At 35.4% G+C, this 23,332-nt stretch overlaps 1 protein-coding gene across 5 annotated transcripts in view; it reads left to right on the forward strand.

Annotated features, from left to right (window-relative positions):
- The window catches only part of LOC133528547 (senecionine N-oxygenase-like), a 28,584-nt gene extending 5,368 nt beyond the window's left edge, over window positions 1-23,216 (forward strand). Inside the window, exons 1-9 of one of the 5 annotated variants that reach the window (XM_061865956.1) lie at window positions 1,631-1,781; window positions 3,709-3,911; window positions 4,465-4,603; window positions 5,045-5,216; window positions 7,105-7,383; window positions 8,223-8,386; window positions 9,318-9,461; window positions 9,835-10,071; window positions 19,358-19,481. In XM_061865956.1, the coding sequence (XP_061721940.1) occupies window positions 1,779-1,781; window positions 3,709-3,911; window positions 4,465-4,603; window positions 5,045-5,216; window positions 7,105-7,383; window positions 8,223-8,386; window positions 9,318-9,461; window positions 9,835-10,038 (1,308 nt within the window). In that variant the 5' untranslated portion in view covers window positions 1,631-1,778 and the 3' untranslated portion in view covers window positions 10,039-10,071; window positions 19,358-19,481. Of the gene's footprint in view, window positions 1-1,630; window positions 1,782-3,708; window positions 3,912-4,464; window positions 4,604-5,044; window positions 5,217-7,104; window positions 7,384-8,222; window positions 8,387-9,317; window positions 9,462-9,834; window positions 10,072-11,445; window positions 11,465-15,154; window positions 15,316-19,357 lie in introns of those variants that run through there. The other 4 variants (XM_061865955.1, XM_061865954.1, XM_061865953.1 and 1 more) reach the window with 4 other exon arrangements.
- Window positions 23,217-23,332: the final 116 nt, after the last annotated feature.

The following is a 23,332-nucleotide window of genomic DNA, read 5'->3' on the forward strand; positions in this document are numbered from 1 at the left end:
GGATCTTTCTCTTTTACTCTCACTAAGACGCAATTAAAATGAAAGAGAAAAATGCTCGCAATTGACGAACTTCAATTTTCGCGGTAATAGCCCAGGCCGGCTGTATCCAATGAGGATTACCTCCACCTAAACCACGAAAAGAAAGGATTTCTAGGTGACTACGAAACCCTAAAAATTACCCAAATCGAGATTGAACGTTTAAAAAGTATATTTCAAAGTGTCCTTATTCTAATCAGTGAAAATCAATTCATTTTGAATACGAAATACTTCCAAGCCTCTATTGAGTGACAATTGGTTCAATTGTATTTTAATATGAATTTAATTAATTCAATCTGAGTTCGTTTAAATGAGTTCGTTTGTTCAACCTTAATATGAAGGTGACTCTTTGAACAATAAACACTAACTTACCTAGGTAGATAAACTAAAATGTACAAAAATAAATAGTAAATATGTACTTAGCTTTTCATGGTTGGTTAATGAATATTATAAGAATGTATGACAATATTTATAAAATAAATAATATATAGAATTACAATAAGTTTTAAGTTATACATTTTGATACTAAATTAAAAACAAAATTAGTCGGTAGTTATTAATATTACTATAATAAATTTTACAAGAAAAATATAATTAGACCTTAGGTATCTTTTTTTTATGAACAAAAAACATTTCTGAATTATGTTTGCAATTTAACCAACTTTACGTATATTTATTACACTTGAAATATCTATGATTTTTTCAAATAAAAGAACAATTTTTGAAATCGGTTCACATGATAGAGAATTATCCTCGAAAACCAAGAAATCGCGCAAATTAGTTAGACCATTTGCCGATAGATGGCGCTGTACACAATTATGCTTAGTATAGGTACTTCTGATCAAAAGTCTTTCGCCTTTATTACGAGATGAATAAAAAAATTAATAAAATAATCGTTAATAAAAGAACTAAGATAAAATTATATAACTGGCTCAGTGGTACCACACTATTAGGCTAGGCCTGTATCGTGGTGACAGCTCTACAAACAAAAATGTATGTAGTAACATTTTTGGGGTATCCTCTTAACTAAAGTACCTATCTTGTATAATTGATGAAAAACATGCGCTGAATGAATAATAATTCCGATTATTATGAATAATAATTAGATAATTCAAAGTTTGTACGGAACCCTCGGTGCATGAGTAAAACTAACTCGCACTTGACCGGTTTTTTCCAGAATCTTGATTACCTACTAAATGTCCCGTTTCCCACTTTGAAAATACCTGTTTATCATAACAATAATCAAAATTATTAGCAGTTTTCGAGCCCGCGACTAAAATTACGGAGCCTATTGGCCTGATTCAAAGAATGAGATACGATAACGATAGTTTAGATAAGTTCTCATTTAGATATCGTTTGTACGTCGTATAATTGACAGAAGCAGCTCGATTTGGGCAACCAATGTCACTTTGACGTTAGAAATATCGTAAATAGATCTTATTGGGATCACGGAATCGAAATAAACGTCAATTTTGACATGTCGTTTAGTTATCGATCTTTTAAAGATCTTTCCAATATCTTAAACGTATCTCGTGTTTGGTACAACACTATTTATTTTTTGACATATCTCGTCCCTGCTTCGTGCCATGACTACTTCAAAACATTTAGTTACTGACTCTCAGCGGACGTGTACCGCTGTCAGCAAACGCATTGTGTGGTGATAACATGATAACAAATTGATAAAGTTTACCTACAGTTTGACATTTACCTACAGTCGACATATTGCATTACGTCACGAAGTCATGGTGAGTTACCTAGTAGCAGAAAACAAATACATGGAAACAATTAATTTTGCAATAAATAATAATCTTTTATTATTATTAATACTAAGGCAAAGTTATGACTATGGTTTTGTTGGGAATTAATAAATATAAGTCTAAGAAGAAAAGGTACTAGATATGTACAATAATTGTAAGATAACAAAGTAACTCCATTGTTTTTGTGTTCATTTCGTTAAGACGTTTTAACTACTTTTGAGGGAAATTGTGACTAGGTTGTTTATTGATAGGTGGATATTTTTAGCTACATATATTAAGCAAGAATTTTTTTAAAGAATATCTTTGACTATTAATATGTTAAATTAACTAAACTAAATATAAAATATATCATTATTTTAGTAAAAAAAAATCTCAAGCGTGTTTGTGTTATAAAAATGAGAAACGCCTTTGTCACCACATTTACGAAGGCGGCTTCGGATACAATCGAATACTCCACTGTTCATACTCTGCATAGTGACTTTATGGTTCATACTGAACAACTTTTATTATGGGGCCAACGCCGATATCGCGAAAATAATGGAAGGTGGTTAAAATATCAACCTGTATATATAAAAAATTGTGAAAAGTTGCATGGAATAACATTCATAGTTAAAAAAACGCATTTAACCGATTTGTAAGACCAAAGTGATTCCATAAGAGCTCGTTCAACAAAGTTTTGTACGGAGCTCTAAAAAATTTTTAATATTGAATATTGAAAAACCGTTCTTAATAAGTTGTCTGAATGGAACGGAATAGCTGCCGAAACACCTGTCAAAGCAGAGGCGTTTTTAGGGTTCCGTAGCCAAATGGCAAAAAACGGAACCCTTATAGATTCGTCATGTCCGTCTGTCTGTCCGATTATTTCTTACTGCAAGAATGTTTTAAGTTTTCAAAGGCCACATTCGATATTGTTTTCATACAATTTAAATATACGATACAAAGAGCATCTAATCACTATACGATACACAAATAATTGTAAATAACGATACTTAGGCAATAATAGTATAATATTTTATATTTACAATTGTTTCTGTCAGAACATTCTTAAAAAGGTACTTGTTGTTTTTCTTATTTTTTCGCAACTGTATTATAAAACGTCGTTGGAACTTTCCGCACTAGCATCGAAATGAACTATTTATTAATCAAGGAAAAATAAATACGAACCCGTTACAGATGTAGTGAATAATTCTTTCTCATCGTATTTTCTCGGAATCGTTTGTATTTGTCATGTCATGCAACTAAACAGGAAATTTACATTAAATAAAAAAAACGGCCAAGTGCGAGTCGGACTCGCCCATGAAGGGTTCCGTACTATTTATGACGAATTTTTTTAGGTTTATCATTCTCTTATTTTAAAAGTTACAGGGGGGGGGGGACACACATTTTATCAATTTGGAAGTGTGAAACCTCAATATCATTTTTTAAGACCTATCCATAGATACTCCACACGTATGGGTATGATGAAAAAAAATTTTCTTTTTTTAATTTTATGACGTATTAAAAAAAACTACTGAAACTGGAACTCAAAAAATATTTTTTCATCAAACCCATACGTGTGGGGTATCTATGGACCTATCCAGTATATGGAGCAGTATAGTACCTATATGGAGTTTCAGTTCTAAGTATGGGGAACCCCCAAAATTTATTGTATTTTTTTTGTGTGATAATCTTAATGCGGTTTATATATTTAATACATCTACTTACTCGTACCAAGTTTAAATAGTATAGCTCTTATAGTTTCGGAAAAAAGTGGCTGTGACATAACCGGACAGACAGACGGACATGACGAATCTATAAGGGTTCCGTTTTTTACCATTTGGCTACGGAACCCTAAAAATAAACTTTCCTTCTCCATGAAAAATGGAGGCGTCTACCAATCTCCCGCATTTAAACTTGCATTTTGTCTTTTTTTCAGGGGAAAATAAGTAATCCACGAGTCTGTGTAATCGGAGCAGGTGTCGCCGGGTTATCTTCAGCCAGATATTTAAAGGAGGAAGGCATTAATTTCACCGTCCTAGAATGTACGAGATACATCGGTGGTACCTGGCGATACGACCCCAGAGTGGGGACAGACGAGAACGGACTACCTCTGCATACGAGCATGTATAAGCATTTAAGGTAAATAGAAGGAATAATTTGCCTTTAGTGCTTATTCTTTCAGGCTATTTATCTTATCATCTTGGATTCATTAGGCATAGATAGTCGTCTAGATCTCAAATAACATGTTGTAATACGGTATACGTTTCATTGTAGTGCAGTGTTTTAGTTTTATACATTTCTGCAATATTCGTAGCTGCTTTCATTTTTTCTACAAAAAAATAACAAAGAACTGTCCTGTAGGAGAAAAATTGACAAAAAGCATTACTTCTTTTTATAAAAATTTTGCTTTCAGCACTGCGATTTCTAGATCTTTAATTGAAATACGAGACAGGCAAACTTATCACCTCCATATTTTATCTAAATAAATATTTTTTTAATGAACGAATAAATATATACAAACAATTTGGTGTTCCGTCTAACCATTGTCAACGCTGCATGTCGACGAGATAAATCTAAGTAGGTATATTAGGAACAATGGGACATTACAATGAGGAAAATATATCATAGTGCTGTGTACGAAGTACACACAATAAATGACAAAATAGCATACGTAAATGATTTCACGTTCCAGGACAAATCTGCCAAAGCCCGCGATGGAACTAAACGGGTACCGGTTACCTGATGACACGCCTTCCTATCCCAGTTGGGAGCGCTACTATAAGTACCTGAAACACATTGCCAAACATTTTGATATAGAGAAGCATATACAAGTAAGAACCAATGTCACGTTCAATGGCGAAACACGCAGGAGCCGTGTATCATGCTGTCATGATACACGGCTCCTTCTCGCATTTGTCGGCGGCTGATCGTAAGATCAGGCAGATCGTGAAATTCCTAGGCATATCGTGAAACGTAAAAATCTTTGTCTCGTTCCCTGAGTCGAGTTTTTCTGGACAGTTTGCCCTTCGAGCATCTGAAGTAACCCAAAAAACCTATCCTATTTACCTATCTATTGGTTTAATGTGATAACCGTCAAAACATTACACAGGAACATTACGATCTGCCTGATCATACGATCAGCCGCCGACTTAGACACGAACGTGTACATGTCAATTATAATATTATACGTAATTCAATGCACATTTTGATTTATATGACAGCAAATACGACACAGGTACTTTGATAAATGATATAAGTTCTTCTGATTCCAGTTCCTACGTCTAGTTGTATCAGTAAATAGGACAGATAATGTATGGAAAGTAAAACATAAACATGTTATCACTGGAGAAGAGTTTGTAGAAGATTACGATTACGTGATAATAGGAACAGGACATCACAGTAAACCCAACAGACCTGTTATAACAGGAGAAGAGAAATTCAAAGGTAGTTTTAGAAAATACATACATATAATCACTCCTATTTCCCGGAGGAATAGGCAGAGACCACGGATTTCCACTTGCTACGATCCTGACATACGAGTATACCTCTTTTGCTTTCTTCACTTTCATAACATTCCTCATACACGCTCGCCGGTTTAGGGTCCTCTTGACCTGGCCTTTCTTCAGGATTTCCCTGATTTAATCAGAGAAAGTCCGCCGAGCTCTGCCTCTTCCAGCTCCCTCTTCTACTTCTCCTTCTCCTTTTTTTCTTTCTTTAGATTTAGAAAATGTATTATGATTCAATGATCGTTGAATCTTATCCTCATTTACCTTTATAACTTCCACTGAAAGGCATTTTACCGTACCCAAAGTGTCATTTACCATACCCAAAGTGTCGTTTAACGTATCTAAAGTGTCATTTGCCGTACCCAAAATGTCGTTTACCATACCCAAAGTGTCATTTACCTTACCCAAATTGTCGTTTAACGTAATCTAAGTGTCGTTTACCGTACCCAAAGTGTCGTTTACCGTACCCAAGGAGTCGCTTACCATAGGCAGAACTCAACTGGGCCATTTTTATTAGGGTTCCGTAGCCAAATGGCAAAAAACGGAACCCTTATAGATTCGTCATGTCCGTCTGTCTGTCCGATTCTGTCACAGCCACTTTTTTCCGAAACTATAAGAGCTGTACTGTTCAAACTTAGTAAGTGGATGTATTCTATGAACCGCATTAAGATTTTCACACAAAAATAGAAAAAAAAACAATAAATTTTGGGGGTTCCCCATACTTAGAACTGAAACTCAAAAAATCTTTTTTCAACAAACCCATACGTGTGGGGTATCTATGGATAGGTCTTCAAAAATGATATTGAGGTTTCTAATATCATTTTTTTCTAAAATGAATAGTTTGCGCGAGAGACACTTCCAAAGTGGTAAAATGTGTGTCCCCCCCCCCCCCCCCGTAACTTCTAAAATAACAGAATGAAAAATCTAAAAAAAATATATGATATACATTGCCATGTAAACTTCCACCGAAAATTAGTTTGAACGAGATCTAGTAAGTAGTTTTTTTTTAATACGTCTTGAAAATAAAATAAAAATTTTTTTTCATCATATCCATACGTGTGGGGTATCTATGGATAGGTCTTCAAAAATGATATTAAGGTTTTTAATATCATTTTTTTCTAAACTGAATAGTTTGCGCGAGAGAACCTTCCAAAGTGAAAAAAAGTGTGTCCTCCCTGTAACTTCTAACATAACAGAATGAAAAATCTAAAAAAAATATATGATATACATTACTATGCAAACTTCCACCGAAAATTGATTTGAACGAGATCTAGTGAGTAGTTTTTTTTTTAATACGTCATAAAATTTTAAAAAAAAATTTTCATCACACATGTGATAGATTTTCAAAAATGATATTTAGGTTCCTAATATCATTTTTTTCTAAACTGAATAGTTTGCGCGAGAGACAAAGTGGTAAAATGTGTGTCCAAAGTGGTAAAATGTTGAACAAGATCTAATAAGAAGATTTTTTTTTAATACGTCTTAAATTGTACGGATCCCTTCATGCGCGAGTCCGACTCGCACTTGGCCGCTTTTTAAAGTTATGAAATTTGGTGGATATATCTTAAAAATCTTCTTCTGAGTTTCGTTTTGGTAACTCTTTAAGTACTTTAGTAACTCAACGGAAAATTATAAAAAAAAAATCGGTACAAATTTTGATTTCATATGAATTCCGCCCAGAATTATAAGTTCTCCAAACCAGCCATATTTTATCCAAAAGAAACGAAAAAAAAACTATAACAAAATTAAAATTAACCTCCTGCTCCTATGAAATTGAAGTCGGTTAAAAAACACCCTAACTTTGCTCAATTTTTCGCTATTTTCAGGAACCATAATTCACAGTCACGACTACAGAACAACGGAACCTTACGCTCATCGCCGAGTCCTCATCATCGGCGCCGGGCCCTCAGGAATGGAGATCAGCTTAATCGTGGCTGAAGTCACCAGCCGACTGGTTCACAGCCACCACTCGCCTGCCAAATTTGATACCACCCACTTCCCGAGCCATTATGTGAAGAAACCTGATGTGAAGGAATTGAATGAGACAGGAGTGATATTTGTTGATGGCAGTTTTGAAGAAGTAGATGATGTCATTTTGTGCACAGGTAATATAATATGAACCACTGACATGTGTAGAAATAGAAGACTTGCTTGCGTATTGTTGAAGGGGCTCGATCTCCAGTTGGGAGTTCGGGGTAGTATGTCCTAAGATGTTAATAATATAATAGGAAATGCTACACAAGTAATCTCTAACAAGTTACCGTCAAAAATATTTTTCGACGCTTACGTAGTAGTGGCGTCACTGACAGAGCAGAGCTGTCGTGTCACATGATGTTTGTGTAGTCGAGCCTAATATTTAGTGTGGTAAATACAGAACATTACAATAAGTTCACAATTTTATTGCCGAAAGTACTTCTCTAGATCTAATGAGCCTAAACTCAATGTATTGTTTTTCCATCAGGGAGTTTCTTTGGCTAGCTCATCATCGGCTCCATGTTAGTATATTATTGCTTTGTCATTGGATATACGGAGGTATGCCAAATTTCAGCTCAATCAGACCCCGGGAAGTGGTTAAATTTAAGTTACTTCCAAGATGTACTTTAAACATATCTATATCATATACAAATCAAGCTAGCTAAATAAGTGTAAAAATGCTATCAAGTCTGGTAGTAAATTCTCGAGCATACTATTAAAAAAACTACACATTAAAAGAGCTTAGCCAGATTCATTAATTTATTTCACGTACCTACTTCCTCAGTATGTATAATTTTGCTCCTATGATGAGTTTGATGAGTAAGGGCTCCAGATGTTTTAAGCCTGCAATATTCCTGTAAATGTAAAATGTCGGGCTTTGTTACGATTACTAGTAATTAGTACTAACATATATTTTCTACAATTGTAATATTTAAAAAATCAACTTAAAATCTCGCCTCATTTTTTCCAGGTTATGAATACGACTACCCCTTCCTGGACAGCAGTAGCGGCCTGACGTTCTCGCCGACTCGCGTGGTCCCTCTCTACAAGTACATGGTCAATATACATGAGCCCTCAATGGTGTTCATGGGGCTAGTGGTCCGCGCGTGTGTGGTCATTGCTATTGACGCTCAAGTAAGTGTAACTGCCCGTGTTGTGTTGATTTTTTATTTGCATTAAGGCTTACCTAAAGCCAGGAAATTAAAAGGGAACAAAAGATATGGCACCGTGAGAAATTTGCGGCGAAAATATTTATCCTCAACAACTCTGAAATTACACGTTGAACTTTAATCGGTGATCAGAAGTTAATAATATTGATTTATAGATGGCTGAGCAACGTTTACTACGTGACCAAATATGGGATGCAAATATAATTTAGTTTCCGTGTGTTGTCGGTGTGTTCCTTCATGGTCTGACTTGTATTTTATGGTATAACATCCTGATTTATTATGTACATGACTTTACAACAAATAAATAATAAAATAATAATAATGACATGTAGGTAACAATTCAATATAAAGAACGAAGATTTTACGTTAGCCCCCTCTCAAGAGGACCCACTAGGTTCCGTTTCTTGAATAAAATAGATCAGTAAGGACCTAAAGACGATCGTAAAACATCTCCACGCAATGTTACCCGTTTTATGTAAGTACCTAATTATATGTCGGGAATCGTGAGCGTGGCGACAGCACTGTCATCAGAACCTGCAATAGTGGATGACAAGGGCTTTCAATGAAATACGATGTTCAACTCACGGTCTTTACCTGACAAGACCGATTACAAATCATAGAACACGTTACATTTCTTATCATAAGCAAGCCAGTGAGTGTGACCCAGGAACCGCCACCGACGTCACCTTCTCCCGTTCTCGTCAGAAGAATGATTGACAGCGCACTCCATGACGCCTTAGCGGAACTTAGTCTAACGCCACTCAGGTGTAACGTAACACCCTAGCTTGCTCTATTTGACAAATAGGGGGTAATGAAACTCCTCTTAAAGGCGATAGATGGCACGATTCAGTTGTTCTCTGACATATGCATATTTGTAGTGTAATTTTCGTTTACAGGCACGATACGCCACAGCGCTAATAAAGGGAAACTTCACTCTGCCGTCCAAGGAAGCGATGATGGCGGAATGGCAAACACGTGCAGATGCACTTCTCGCCAAGGGTCGTCCGCTGAAAGACATACATCTGCTAGCAGATAAAGAGGTATTCAGTTAAGCAACATGAAATTAAAATTCACTTTATTATTGACGTATATAGGCTGAATTATTATAATTATTTGTATCTCGTTGGATTTCACGGGTCTATAAATCCCGGTCTTTTGATAGGCTTGATATAGATCCAACACGTAGAGGCCCCTTGGAGAGCTTTAATGTCATGTAGAACTCCTGCACCTTATTTTAACTTCTCCCATAGACCTCACTAGATGGCGCTGTATTTTCATTTCGCCAATTTCAGACAAGTCCTTTTTAAGCCCCGTATTGAAGTTACACATAAACGTCACTTTCAAACTCTTTCTTAGCGTCTATTATTCATCTTTCATTTTCTTTCTTATTTTTAATTACTTTCATTTATTCAGGACGCCTACTACGAAGAGCTGACAAAAGAATCCGGTATCGCCCGAGTACCACCAGTCCTTGTCAAGATCCGTGACGAGGACGTTAAGGCCAAACTACAAAACTTGTACACATACAGAAATTACGTGTACACTGTGCTTGACAATGAAACGTTCACGCGACGTCCGGAGGACGAATCTACCACATCGAATAACACCGTTATATAAACTCGAAGAAGACATTAAAATAATCTTTATTATGTAAATAATTCTTAATTTAAAAATATATATATAAATAATCTGTTGTCGCTGACTGTACTTTTCTTTCAAATGCTCATCGAGACAATTCTAACAAACCTAAACACAATTAATTAGGTTGTATTGTTATATCACAGAGTTCATATGGCCACCTCGCGTGTCCATCATCATATCAGCTCTATGGTACCATAATATTGCATTGTCACCTAACTTACGTATGTAAAAAGAATCAGAAGTATATTGTTGTACTGTGTAGGTACAAAAAAAAAAAATTACGTGCTCCATATGTAATAATTTAGCTAAATAAAGACAAGGAAACTACAGCAGGGCACCGCGATAATACGTACATAGAAGTGGTCACAATTGTGGAATTGTGGATGTCACAAGATGGTACTGAACCAAGTCGAAATGAGCTTCGAAAGTTTCATCGATAAACTTTTCGCGACCGTTATGTTCACCTATAGTGTGTCAAGCCATTTCCGTCAGTAGAATAATGCGGCTAATAAAAAAAAAGTAAGTACTAAGCCCTATCGTCCTATAGAAAATGTGAATTTCGCGCAGTTTTCTACTGGCAAATTGACAGACTATATACCTTAGTTGACTGGCTTCTAATAGGGTTGTTTCCATATACAAATCTTAGGACAGAATTGTATCCCAATAAATTCTTTTGGATTATAAGAACATGTTAAACTACTTTTAGGGGACCTGTATTGACCATATTTTTGTAAATATTGAATTTAAAATATCTTTTGGCACACGTCACGTGACCAAACTCGAAACGTTATTGAAGATTCTGATGACGTCACAACTCTCGGATTGACATTGTTGACAGTTAGGCGATAAACAACAAATGACAAATGTCAGTTGACAGTTCGTATCTTCTACGTGTGTATGTAGTTATGTGTCAAACCGTGAACTGTGACGTCACACAATTTTCAAAGAGCGTTTTGGGCGCGAAAGCATCTGTCAAAATCTATTTTGTTAATTTTACATATTTAAAGCCGTTTTTAGTATAAAAGTTGAATTTTAGAGCAACTTTTAGGTAATATAGAACGTAATACAAGCGTTATAAAAATTGGAAACAACCCTATTCATCAGTTTGTTATTTTACGTAATTTACCCAAAGTTTGATTATTCATTCAAGTTTATCGCAGGGTTGCAAGCAGTAAAATAGTCGATTTTAGATCGTTACCAGTTTTAGTCAAACCTTAACGCAGAGTGATTTCTGAACGAACGATTCCTCACCGTCAAAGTTAAAACGTAGTGATTATATATTATGCTCTTTGGTCAAAGTTTATTTATTTTGACATTAGTCAATCGGAGTCGGAGGCCAGACCGGGTGATTGTTGCGGTTCGTTGTACTCCATATTATTACGAGATAAACAGTTGTATTTCTGTGAGTAAATTTCAATTAGTTTCAGTTTTTAATAGATACTTTTTTTAAGTATATATGTATGTACTATTTATAATTAGGTCAGTCGCTTAAAATTTGCATAGGGATGACAAACAAATTAATATCTACAAATGGTGTAATAATAAGAATTAGTCGTCGGGTTTTTTTTTGTTAGTTACGAGTCATACGACCCAAAGGTTAACTGGGTATTTATAGTCTGTCAAGCCACTTCCGTAAGAAGAAAAAAGCAGCAAGTTTAAAAAATGTAGGCGCGAAGGGTTATCGTTCCATATAAACTTTTGAATTTCGCCTTTTTTCTTCTACCACAAAGTTGTTTGATAGAAGTGTTTCTTAAATATAACGATTCCTAGCTATAACGATGGTACTAACAATGTTGTATGGAATTCTGGTGGTTCTGAAATATTTTTTTTTTAATCTACACGCATACAAAAATACATTAAATTTTTTTTTTTTCAAAAAACTATAGATTATATTTTATACCTACGGTATTGTAATTACCAAAGCTAAGCTTTTATATTTAATCTATTAGACATCCACCTATTGTAAATAAATAAATAAATAAATCATGTAGTCTGTCAGCCATTTCCGTCAGTAGAAAAAGCGGCCAAGTGCGAGTCGGACTCGCCCATGAAGGGTTCCGTACCATTTATGTCGTATTAAAAAAAACTACTTACTAGATCTCGTTCAAACCAATTTTTGGTGGAAGTTTGCATGGTAATGTATATCATATATTTTGTTTAGATTTTTCATTCTGTTATTTTAGAAGTTACAGGGGGGGGGGGGGACACATTTTTTCACTGTGGAAGTGTCTCTCGCGCAAACTATTCAGTTTAGAAAAAAATGATATTAGGAACCTAAATATCATTTTTGAAGACCTATCCATAGATACCCCACACGTATGGGTTTGATGAAAAAAGATTTTTTGAGTTTCAGTTCTAAGTATGTGGAACCCCCAAAATTTATTGTTTTTTTTTTCTATTTTTGTGTAAAAATCTTAATGCGGTTCATAGAATAAATCTATTTACCAAGTTTGAACAGTATAGCTCTTATAGTTTCGGAAAAAAGTGGCTGTGACATAACCGGACAGACAGACAGACATGACGAATCTATAAGGGTTCCGTTTTTTGCCATTTGGCTACGGAACCCTAAAAAGCGGCAAAGAAAATTTGAAATTCGAGTCTTCTCTGCTGACAAACATATCTTTAAAAAATATTGAAGTATTCACAATGGCTTCGTTAATCTACAGACATGTTAAAAGAAGTAATGCATTTACTTTTTTTGTTATTTCTACTCAGAATCACGTGCATTATAATTAAGAAGAAATAATCCTAATAAAGTTTTTTTATGGGGATAATGCATAGGTATACACATACATACACATTACATTTTGTATGTTCTTACCCATACACTGACTAACGGCAAGACACTCGGCAACAAAAACGGGTCATATTTCTCTTTTTTCCGAAGCAAATACAAACATTTTTCAACCTTATAAAAAATGTGAGCATGGTTAATTTTATTTTCTGAAAGTCCCCTATATAACAAACATTAATTATAATACTATCTATATTCTCAGAAACGTCTTATCTACCTAGGGATACATACCTGCGAGGTATACCTGCAAGGATTAAAGCAGACATATTATATTAGGTACAGTCAGCGTCAAATTCTTTGTAGCAGTCAAAGTGGCCAAATAGTTTGGTACACCATACTAAATATATGGTGTACCGAACTATTTGGCTACTTTGGTTGCTACAAAGTATTTGACACTGACTGTACCTACGTACCTAATCGATAACAAAACCACTTTCGAGGACTAGAGCCCCATTCAGATTCAACAATTGGCGCGCCTGTACAAACGTATTTATTTTTTATTTATTAGTTTTCAGATTTTACCCTGAATTTAAATAATAATAATAAATAAATAAATAAATAAATAATAATAAATAAATATTATAGGACATTATTACACAAATTGACTAAGTCCCACAGTAAGCTCAATAAGGCTTGTGTTGAGGGTACTTAGACAACGATATATATAATATATAAATATTTATAAATACTTAAATACATAGAAAACACCCATGACTCAGGAACAAATATCCATGCTCATCACACGAATAAATGCCCTTACCAGGATTTGAACCCGGGACCATCAGCTTCGTAGGCAGGGTCACTACCCACTAGGCCAAACCGGTCGTCAAATTTGTAAATTAAAAAATAATAAATATATGTAACATATAAAATATAAATAAATAAATAAATATATGTATATATGTAATTTGTAAAATTTGTAATGTAACACGATATTACTTGCCAAATTTCATAGTTCTAGGTCAACGGAGAGTACCCTATACATTTTGATTCCCTTGAGGGTGTGGAAATATGTATATGTTTTTTGCGGCAAGATCGGCCGAATCTTTTTTTATAAGCTTTTATTTACTTTCACCTGACCGTTGTGTTTGTAATCAAATCTTGCAAGTTAAATTTGACCTACTTCCCGGTTTCCGATGAAGCTGAAAATTTGGGTACATATGTAAGTCGGGTGACAATGCAATATTATGGTACCATCGAGATGATCTGATGATGGAGACAGGAGGTGGCCATTGGAACTCTGTGATAAAACAACGTAACCTAATTGTGTTTGGGGTTTTTAGAATTGTCTCGATGAGTATTAGTTACTTGTGGAAAGAAAAGTACAGTCAGAGATAAAAGCTTGTACCAAAAATGAAATTTTTGCCAAAACTTATTTCCGTTAACTTAGAAGTTTGATTTTCACAGCTTCAAAGGACTATAGACAATACGCATATGGTTTTAATTTCAACTCGATATCTCCCCGCGTTCCCGAGATAAAGGGTCTTGGCAGACATACAGACGGACGGATGGACGGACTGACAGACAGACGGACGGCTCTATTTTTTCCTTTTGAAGTACGGAACCTTAAAAATGTAGGCGCGCAGGGTTGTGTTCCTACAGAAAATTTGAATTTCGCGCCTTTTTCTACTGACAAGGTTATTTGACAGACTATAGCCAAAGTTTTTTCATTAAGGGCCCTCCACACTCGTGCGCGAATCGAGGCGCGAAGCCGCGAACGCGAGTGTGGATGGCCCTCGCGTCGATTTCGCAGATTGTTCACGCCTTCGCGCCTTATTCCCCGTTTTTTGTCGGTATTTGGCCCGGGTCAAAGGAGACGCGAAGCGCGAACTTGCAAGACTCTACACTCGCAATCGCTTCGCGCCGCGATTCGCTCACGAGTCCGTTAATCTGTGAACTGTCATAACCTTCTATGGCGGCTACTTGGTTATATTGGGTGCGAACTTGATCAACCAAAAATCAATTTGACAGTTCCCAGTTTGAATCAGTGCCTTGCCGCAAACTAAATCCGATCAGCTGACGCTTCGGCGCCATCTTGCCGCGAACCAAACTGCGAAATCGCCGTGAAGTTGTGCGAGTGTGGAGTCTACGTCAACATCGCGGTATGTTCACTCCACGAAGTCGCGCCGCGATTCACGCGCATAGTCTGGAGGGGACTTTAAATTTCATCGTAGAGTTGCAAGCATCAAAAAGTCGATAGGTCGTTACCGGTTTTAGTCCATCCTCAACCCAGAACCCAGCGTGATTTCTGAACGAACGATTCGCCACGCGTCACTTGTAGGCTGTAGCGCGGCGCGGCGCAGTCTGTGACACCGGGCACGGCACTGTGTGCGTGTGTATTCGTATACAACGTATACATTTTATTTATATCCATTATTCATCAGCTGAAGGCCAGACCGGTTAACTTTAGCGATTCATCGATTACTCCGTATTAATACGAGTTAAGCAGTTGTATTTCTGTAAGTACATTACTATACATACATACTTTTCGGTATTAATATTGAAACAAGTAGGTAAATAAGTAAAGCCGTGTAAAATTTACGTACTCAGGATGACTAAAACAAATTACTACTAATGGTACAAGAATTTGTCGTCTGTTTTTCCTGTTACACGAACGTCCTGAACACGGTATAGTTAGGTATTTTAGCTATAATAAGTGGTAGGTACCAAAATTCTGGACTCTTTGACTATTTGATATAGTTTACCCGTTTTTCTTAGATCAAGTAGGTACGCCATAGTAAATGATCTTACAAATCGGTCAGGCTATACAAACAAAAATCCCGTAAGTATTGTTTATATGGCGTGTTACAAAAATATAGTGTAGTTTCAAAAACAGACTTGTGTTTATGTGCATTTAAAAAAGTGAAAACGCGTCCTAAAATAGTTATTGGAACCAAGTTTTTTTTTTATAACACAGGTAGGTAGTAGATAAAAACTTAGTACGGTACACTGAAAACTTTTTTTTATGGTTACATAGCGATAATGGCAAAACTCTGTCCGTACCGTATGTCACAGCCATTTTACTGGGAATCTAGACTCTGACACAGCCACTTTGTCAGTAGCAAAACGGCGGTAATGAAATGTAAGCGCGAAGGACAATTTTAATTGCGCCTTTTTTTACTGGCAAATTGGGTGTGTATGTATAATGAAATTTGGAACGTAGGGGTATTTTGTGAGCCAACTATTTATTTTAGATTTAGAGTTAAAATTTATAAAAATATATTTTTAGTGTGGGCCATACATATGACGTGTAACGAAAAAGTGTTTTTTTTTTAGTAAATTCAATGTGTGGCACGCCATTCGATAGGTGCTTGAGGTTGAGGTTGCTAAGAACATTTTTCACTTTTTTTTTTTAAAAAGTCAAAAAAATTTGGTTTCTCCCTCGCCTCCTCCCTCCCTCTAATTTGTGAACGTACGAAACGGGCGTACGAAAAAAATAAAGTAAAAATCAGAAAAATACTTTCCACCAAAAATATTTTAAGTATTATCAACGTGTTTTTTTTCAATAAAACTTATTGTCTTATCAAAGCGATGTAAGTTGGGCCGCGAAAATACAATACACCCTTTTGTTTGTATGGCTTAAATGTCTTTTGATGAAGATACGGAACCCTCCATTATGTGACACGTAATTTGCTATTATTTTTTACATTTGTGATTCAGTAAAAATTTCGCACCATTTTGCAATACTTACTGCAAAACTGAAAATGTTGTTTTTGAAACGGACTTTTTTACTGAAAATCCCCTAGATATAACAAACGTGTGTTAAAAATATTGTCACTAGGTATTCTCTGAATACTCGTATCTACGGAGTGAATATATCTACTTAAGATACAGGCTGTATGTTGTAAACATTTATTAAAAATACTATCACTGTTCTCGGAAACCTCGTATCTATGCAGTGAATATAATATACCTGTAAACCCTTTTCCAGGCATAGTACGATTTATCGACCAAAGGTTAAGGTTCAAGTTAGATTACACTTTCAGGAAATGTTACTTGTCTTCAAATGATCATCATTGGACGCGCGGGGTACTCTTGTACCTAATCGTTTAAGAGAACCACTTTCGAGAATATAATATGATCTTACAACGTGGAATAGTTTATAAGGCCCTGGAGGGAAATAACCTTGAATTGTTGCAATTAACTAACTAGTCTTTCGCTTAGATTTTAGAAAAAAACCGTTTATTAATTGTTTTTTTTTTTCAATGTTTTTGATGTTTTTTATACCACAACGGTGACGTAAGCGCGCGCCCCGACTGATATTAGGCAGCCACCGCAGCCTATGGGCGCCACCAAGTGTTGGTATAGTCAAGATATTTAATATCGATACGGACAAAATGACAAAAATATGTACACACTACTTTAATATATAGGCAATAAGGTCGTGTATACATATTTTTGGCACTTTCTCCGTATCGATATATTTTTTTTTCTGTGGACAGTTTGTTGGCGAATATTGCGCTCCAAAATAAGGCTAACAATGTTGTGTCATACCTACTCATACATTATACAAACTTATTTTAGTAGGTGAGTACTGAGTTAAATGATACCTTGACTGTACAAACGTACTATTAACTAAAACATTTTTTATAAGTATTTTGTAGAATGACAAGGACAATTATATCATTATTGAAGTATTTTTAGTTTTCAAGAACTTAGTAATTCTAATTACACTTAAATAATGGTACGAGTACCTATGCTGTTGATAAGATAACAACAATGGAAGGGTTTTACAGATATAATTTTCAATTAAATGGAGAATAATTAATTTTAAACCCAAACTTTGTTTACCTATCGTTGAAAATTAATACGTTATTATAATTTTATTATAGTATTTTATTTGCTTTTGATTATACCTAAAACAGTTTAACGAGTGTAGGTGATATTGTTGAGTGTGGGGGCGTAAAACATGACCTCATCATTGACGTGGGCCAATTCTGCTTAGCATATCGTACGATATAGTGCCATCGTGCCTTAGCAAAATATTAACTATAGCTTATAACAGTATGCCCACCTCATACGTTAGCACAGGTATATAGTTTCAATCTATTTTAGTTTAAGTAACTAGAATGTCATTTTCAAAAACTTTGTTACGGGATGAGTATTTGAGTAGTCTTTGTATCATAGTTGTTAAGGCTACCTACCTTAATAATTGAAATAAGTAGTCTTTAGAATTGACAAACTTTGGCGAAATGCCGGGTAACTCTAATTACAGGGTGATTCATAATGCGTGAGCAGGACAAACCCTACACACTCAGTAAATGTTAATGGATCGTCTCTACCGTATTTTTAAGTACCTCACAATCACACCTTTTCCCTGTTATTTAACTTTTTAGTAAGGCTAAATTTGACGACCGGTCTGGCCTAGTGGGTAGTGACCCTGCCTATGAAGCCGATGGTCCCGGGTTCAAATCCTGGTAAGGGCACTTATTCGTGTGATGAGCATGGATATTTGTTCCTCAGTCATAGGTGTTTTCTATGTATTTAAGTATTTATAAAGTTATATATTATATATATCGTTGTCTAAGTACCCCCAATACAAGCCTTATTGAGATTACTGTGGGACTTAGTCAATTTGTGTAATAATAAATTTTGTAATTATTTACCTACTTACTGTTATTCTAATTGTATTGACAATCCTTATTGGAGCTATAATTTTATTTCATTAGTATTATTATTATTATTTTTTTATTTTTATTTTGACGATCATGATAGAAATTCTTATATTTTTGACATCATTGCAAATTTATTATGTAATTGTCTTTCATGAAATAAATAATCTAATCTAATCTAATGTCCTCTAATATTTTTATTTATTTATTTAAATTAATTTTTCTATAATCATAGTATAGTCACCCTACAACACACGATTATAGATTGTGTCATTCACGAAGACACGTGCCTTGACTCGTAATGTCATGTTATTAAAGGTTAGATTTGACAAATCTGCGCGTCATCGTGGATGACACGAACTATAATAAAGATACAATCCCTTTAACCGTTTATGAATGACAGCACTTTGATGAAGTTAATAAATAGTCACACTTGAGTGAGGTACGATTTTGCAAAATTAACCAGACTCCGGGAACACTTGCCGCCGACTTTCTTGCCAGTCCCGTATTGGGAATATTGGGATATCCTCCTACAATTTAGGAGGGATTTAAATCTTCTCGGGTCAGAGGCGTAGGGTTAGAGCCGGCATAGCTTTATTTGACGTTCATAAGCGCATTGTAATATGCCTACTTGAAAAATAAACTATCTTTATCTTTACTTGTCATGGATAAACCAAGAGTTTCTTTATTTGATGGAAGTGTTATAAATATTATAATACGTATAATTATAGACTGACCATACATAAAATTTACGTTAATTTCACTAATACTGGTACGAAACAGTTTCTTATAATTTACTGAATGCGCAGGGTTGATGCTCACGTCTTCTAAATAAACCTGTATAATAAACATGATTTTATTATAATCAGAAATCTTTTATCAATTACAGAATCCATCATGGCACCGTTGGTGCTTGAAGGCGCGACATTGGGTAAGCGACATCAGCATTACAATAAACTTTTGAAAGATGTCGCTACCACCAATGCTAAACCAGCTAAAATCGACTACACCAAGACTGATATTGAAAATCTGTTCAACATCGACCTTGCCAGCAACAACCGGGATTTGGAGTACATCCTAGAAGTCTTGAAGGGTGAAGACTTGTTGTATGTGTCGAGAGTCATAAAACGGTCGATCTGGTTATTTACTGATGCTCAGTATGGACATATAATCGATCCTGAGTACCTACATTCCGAACTGTTTCCTCAGATGATGCCGAAAGCAAGTAGTAAATTCCTACTTCACGTTAGGCTTACCTTGAAAAACGAAGCGATAGTGGAAAAGTTTTTCCAATATTTCAAAGAAAAAAATCTAAAAACAGCGATCAAATGGTTACCAAACTGTCCAATGAATACAGTAGAAGAAGCTGTGAAAAAACAAAATGTGGAAATATCGCCTGATATATTTGGACGACTGTGCAGAAGGTCGCCTACAATACTTGAAATATTTCTCAAGTCTACTGATGATCACCAGTACAGAACTGAGCATCTGAAAGCTGCAATGTTTCTTTTGGCTACCCATACAGATCTATATCTAGATGCTTTAGAAAAAAATGAGAGATATAATATGCCCACTATGTCAAAAAAGCATACCGAAATCGTTATGAAAAAATGTTATCAAAGGATTATTGACAATTTTGAAAAATACATTTACTGTATCGACATCGACACTTTTGCCAAAAGTCTGAAGAAAGAAGATATAAAACCGTTCTTACGTACTCAACTTCAAAACAAAGAATTAAAGCGTTGGTTTGATCAAGAGAGACTTGGCAACTTCATCAAATACATGCCGAATGAGGAAAAGTCTGAATTTATGAAGCAATGCATTGACAGGACAATGACAGACACCAGTGATGATGATTGTATACAACTAAAATGTTCAGCTGTGGCAATGAGTTGCCGTGGCGGTGGTGGTATTGGCAGCGCCAGCACGTATCGCTGGTACAAATATGCTCCATTTGATATCGCATTCCCCGAATTGAAAAAGCTGATACGCGCTGAATCTAACCCTGACGAGAGAAACGGCATGTTGATGATTTTGGTAGAAAATGCGAGGAAAAATTTAACGCACGTTCAAAATCTACTACAGTACTATCGGGAAAGGCACATTAACGAGCCTTTCCGGTTCAAAGTCCAGTTCGTTAATGATTTATTGCATAAAACACATCCTCACCTTTACAACGTAAACATTTGGAGCATCCTGGATGAACTTTTCCGCAGTATGGAAGTATACATTGAGTCTGAAAATAATGTCCAAACATGCATTAAGGCCATTATAGCATACAAAGTCACTCACGACCAGGAAGTACCTGTAATTATAGAACAAAAATTCACCTTCGACTTTTTAAGAAGCTACGAAAAGAAATTAAAAGGCGTTCTAAGAGAGAAAGTCTTCAACTACCTGTTTAATATGCTGTTAACTAAATTAGACAAACATGTGATTTCTCACCAAACAGAGTTCGGAGAGTATGTCGACTTATTAAAACAAGGTCTTGATCTATTGAATGTATGGAAAAAAGACCTCAGTGATTACCCATTACTGATAAACAAAATTAAAGATTGTGTTAATATTAAGAAAGAAAAAGGATGGGCTACATCCTTGATGCCTTTATATGAAATTAAAAAGTCTTGGAAGAGATACATATTTGAGAACTCCCTTGCTTTATCTCCATCTGAAGTTGTATGCATGAACGCGTTAAAACACGATCCCGAAATGTTAATAAGACACAAGGACGAACTAGATACGCTGCGGTACAACGACTCCACACCTATAGAAAAGGTGTTACGGAAATTACGGATCTACTGGCCGCAGACCATAGCCAGTGAATGGACAGCTGCTTATCGCGAGCGACTTGACAGACCCGGAGGACACAAAGCGCTTGTACGTGGCCTCTTTTGTTTGCTTAATCAGCAAGAAGTATTGGAATTCCTGAAAAAATATGAACCTCAGGAAACTAAAATAAATTGGGCTGATACAGATGAGCTTCAGTTAAGCTTACGCAAGAACATCGCACAAAGCATGCATACCGCTCGTCCTCAGATCTCACATGATGCGGTTTTAATGTATGCGAAAGGTGATTATGTCCAATTTACTCAGCCTGCTTTAAGTTCCATCTTGTACAACTTGCGATCCAGTCATAGCCGCGATGTTGTGCTAAAGCTCCTAAATGGTATAGTCACATTACAGAAGCATGGTATACGTCTAGCGTTTAGTAAGCTATCAACATCTGATGTGAAAAAAATATTTGAAGACGTTTGGAAAACAACAAAAAATTCTTCTGTTCGAGCAGTCCTCTTCCAAACTACTAATGAGATGTTATGTAAGGAACATGACGTAAAATTGATTGCAGAGGTGTGGGAATTGATGCAAACCTTTATCGATAGCTTGTCAGCCGAGGAAGACAAGGCTATATATAACACTTTCGGAAAAGTGGCTAAAGTACATAGCAGCGTTAAAGCTGCCTATTGCACGAAAAGTTACAAATTCCTGAAATCTCTTCCATCCAAAGTGGATTGTCAAAGCACATTGCAAAAAATAAAAGAAGAGATAAATGATATTATTGAAGAACTTGATTCCGAATTCGTAGCTAATATAATAGAAGAATTTGCGAAAGATGTTCTACTTAAGAGAAGTTATGGATATCAACACAGGCATGATATGAACATATTAACCACATATTTATTATGTGCGGTTGATGAAAGCGATCAAACTGCGAGATTTAATAAGGTGATTGTTCCTTTAATGGAAAAGTCACTAGCATCATGGAATAAAGTTGACGATCGTCAATTAATTGTAAAACAAAACTTTGAGCAAATAGTTGAACATCTACATCGATCGACAGACTATCCATTCTTGAAGAACAAAGCAAAACCAAGTCCGCTGTATCGTAAGATACTGAAAAAACTAGAGAGCGCACTGCCAGCTACTCAGAACATCATCCTATTCCAACAGTTGAAACTATCTGCCGCATTTGTAGATATATTATACAAAAACAAGCCTGATTCAATCACTGAGAAATCCCAACTGTATGATCTATATTCGGCAAGCATAGATGATATAACAAAAATAATAATTCAGTATCTAAAGGAAGATGTTGCCGAGTACGATACATTGATCTACCGCCCATTCGCTAAGGCCTTAGGATATGTGCTTGACTTTTTCGAAGTAAATGGATTGACAAAGCTAAAATTATTAATACACATGATGGGTGAAAAGGATTTTGTTCCGGTTTATTTGGTAGCTATCAAGATGCTTCCCACTTACTTCGACGATGACCAAAAACCGGTTGTTAAAGAAATTCGGGACTTAATCGAATCGCATCCATCTCCAGGAGTACAAATAAATTACTTCATGAAATTTGGCATTTATCCGTTGTCTGTGCCTGAAGAAAAATAAGTTCACGAGTTTTCAATAGCATTTTGCTGCGATTTTTTTTGTTTTAGAGCAAGTGCCTATATTTTGACACATCAAAAATCTGCATCAAATATAGGTTTGACATTGCATTTAGTACTCACGGCTTGTTATACGCATGCACAGCAACAGTAGAAAAAAAAAACATTATCCAGGCGAATTTAAACCTTACGTCTATCACAAATACATAACTTGTTTTGTTTTGTTAAATTGAATCTAAGTCAACGTGCCTTATATAATTATGTTTCAGATACAGTATTATTTTTACTTTTATAACTTTAAGTATATACTCGTATTTTAAGCTTAAAGCTTGCAAATAAAGTTTTTATTCACTTACAGATTGTTTTTGGAAGAATTATCTACCTATCTACTTACTATAAATACCTACTACAAGATGTTAGTTACAATATTATAGTTATACTTAACAGTCGCAATCAGATAAGTATATCGGAGC

The sequence above is a fragment of the Cydia pomonella genome, chromosome 19 (genome assembly GCF_033807575.1).
Source record: "Cydia pomonella isolate Wapato2018A chromosome 19, ilCydPomo1, whole genome shotgun sequence".
NCBI classification, from domain to species: domain Eukaryota; kingdom Metazoa; phylum Arthropoda; class Insecta; order Lepidoptera; family Tortricidae; genus Cydia; species Cydia pomonella.